At 37.2% G+C, this 2,787-nt stretch overlaps 1 protein-coding gene across 1 annotated transcript; it reads right to left on the reverse strand.

The window, feature by feature from the left end:
• Positions 1-230: 230 nt before the first annotated feature.
• LOC110444423 (inactive rhomboid protein 1-like) lies at positions 231-2,592 on the reverse strand. Its single transcript, XM_021488802.1, has 3 exons — positions 2,272-2,592; positions 1,373-1,615; positions 231-803 (listed from the first exon to the last, which is right to left on the reverse strand). The coding sequence occupies exons 1-3, from the start codon at positions 2,488-2,490 to the stop codon at positions 351-353; spliced, it is 915 nt and encodes a 304-aa protein (XP_021344477.1). The 5' UTR covers positions 2,491-2,592; the 3' UTR covers positions 231-350.
• Positions 2,593-2,787: the final 195 nt, after the last annotated feature.

Genomic DNA, 2,787 nt, shown 5'->3' on the forward strand with positions numbered 1-2,787 from the left:
TTTCGTTACAAGCAAACTAACTTACGTTTTATTTATAAGCCTCCATTTCAACCCCAACCACCTACAACCCCACAACACTTCTTTCTGGCATTTAAGAAACTATAGTATTCATTAGAATTTGTTTATTATGAACCCTGGTGAAATTGGTGCAATGAATGTTGTAATAGGTCAAATTTGTTTTGAAATCTGATATTGATAATATACATGGAACAACTCCTTTCAAGCAGGGCATAAATTAACTTTAATAACTTTATTAAATGCAAAACTTCACCACACCATGAATATTTATTATAAACTTGTTTTAATGTACAATACATCATTTATATATATATATATATGATACCACTTTCTTATTCTTGCGTCCACAATGAGGGGTCACACATTGTTTCTGTGTATGGCACACAATTAAACAATTTACATCCAGAACATTCTTCAAAAGTTTGTACCTTATAAAAAACATAAAGCAAGACAAAATACACCAGAAATATTAAGGGTCCACCAACACACAGAAGGACAATGCGACAGTGCTTCTGCTGCTGCCTGAAGGACAAGAAAGGCAGGAACAAGACGGAGCATATGACACCCAAGAGGAATCCAGACACAATGCTATAATTGTCAATATAAGGAAGGGTACCAAGCATCAAGAAGACCACTAAAAGTCCGCAAATCTTTGTCAGCTCCACAGCAGGTTTTTTGACAATGTGCCAGTAGTGTATCAGTTCTACTGTGATTAAACCAGCCATCCCAAACACTGTGGCTGTGCCACCTACATGTGGCACGTAGGGATTAAAGACAGCAGCAGTCTGAAATACCAACACAAAATTGACTCCGTCAACATATAAATATTTCACAAGTTCAAGGTTTTAAAATGAGAAAAAATGGCCTGGACATCATGTTTCCGGTCCTCAAATATAACTCATGGCACACCTCCTAGTTATCATTCATATACAGTAATATATTTGCTGTTTCATCAAAATAGATCTTTATTTTCACTGACATGTCAGACAAAGATGAATATTTCCCTTCAAGATAAGTGTATAAAACAATTTTCAAAACTCCAGACATTAATGTAATTGTGAAATGAATCACAAAAAATAACATCATTTTAAGATAAGTCCAATTAATCAAAGAATTAAAAAATAAATTACGGAAAATTGCCAGAATATCGAACAACAATTTAGACAAGGCTGCAAGAGAACATAACTAAAATCACATCTTAACTTACTATGACACACATGTTAAGCCAAGTACATTTTGTAGTACCCTTAATAAGGATGCTTGCAATTAGATTGATAGCTAGGAAAGAGCTTTTGAACAACTTTTCCCAACTTTTCCCCAAGTGTCACCATAAAACAATAACTACCAGACTTACCAGCAGGCCCCCTAATCCTGTCATAAGATAGACAATGGTGAGTCGAAGCCAACCAAGGGTCCTCTCAATCTTCCTGAACAGTAGCACCTGGGCAAGGCTCACGAGGACAGCATGAATCACTCCATGGTGATAGACTAGGGACAGGGGTAGTCTCCACCATTGGATAGGGTCCCTAGGGAGCCATGGTTGTATAGGGTCTGCCTCTAACCCTCCCATCCCACACACTGAACTCAGACAATTTACCTTCAACACACACACAAATATCTAAGTGATACAGCACATTGGGTTCAATTATCTCTGACTTCTACAACTTGAAAACGTTACAAGAACAATTTTTGGTAATGTTTTCAGTCAGAAAAAATCATCTGAAGATTAAGACATATGAGGCAACTCAGAAACTATCGTGTAGACATGACATAAAAACTTCAATCATCCTGGTATATCTGATTAAGTTTTCTTTATTTTAATTTTATATCTGACTTTCCCCGATTTGAATGGTAACAAATTCCACAGAAAACAGAATCAAAATGGTGAGCATGACAGCCGACTTTAAATGATATTTCTGGTGCAACATCCCTATAAGAACCTATGTATCCAAGGTCTGAAAACTATGGTCTCGAATGAACTTCAGTTCCACTATCATGTATCCAGTGATCAATTTGCAATAAGTCTGCATGGGTCTTTTCCAATGTATGGTTAAAATATATGGATCCCACCATGTTAAATTTCAGTATTTTCAGAAATGTAATGGGTCAAATCAAAACTTCTATGGGAACACGACCCAGGACTCGCATGTAGATTTATCACTGTGTATCCATTTAGTTTTGAACCAATGACTCCACTCATGATATACCTTTGCTGATATGTAATGTATTCATTGGGATGGGATATTTTTATACCTGGCTACAGTGCTCTGGTCCATTGACATGAAAGCTGCCCTCCAGAAACTGGCAGTGTTCATGTGACAACAGCTGACACTGTCCTCGGAGTCCTGTACAACAAGGCTTCAACACATGGCCCACAGAGTTCTGTCCTGATGGTCGCTCGCTACATAAAACACCTTCTCTCCATACTCCAACGCCTGGAACAAAAATTGTTCTAAAGTATAACAAAGCCATACAATGTACCTGTCCTACTGAGACACTGGTCACTGCATAATCATAATTCACACCTACAAAGTCTTGTTAAATATTAAATAATGTTCAGCACTTCATATGCAGAATATCTCAAGGTCCAAAGCTCCAGTTCTCCACCATAAAATTTTGAATATTCAAAAAACAAGACATACATATCGGGGTCAGGGAGTTAGAAACTTGAAGCACACTTTTTGTGTCATTCACAACCCACAAGATATTTTTTTCTAGGTGACCACTATATAAACTAGAACACTGACAGGTCAGTAAGGGCCCCGTCTT

Source organism: Mizuhopecten yessoensis, unplaced genomic scaffold (genome assembly GCF_002113885.1).
Source record: "Mizuhopecten yessoensis strain PY_sf001 unplaced genomic scaffold, ASM211388v2 hete_36120436, whole genome shotgun sequence".
In the NCBI taxonomy this organism is placed as follows: Eukaryota; Metazoa; Mollusca; class Bivalvia; order Pectinida; family Pectinidae; genus Mizuhopecten; species Mizuhopecten yessoensis.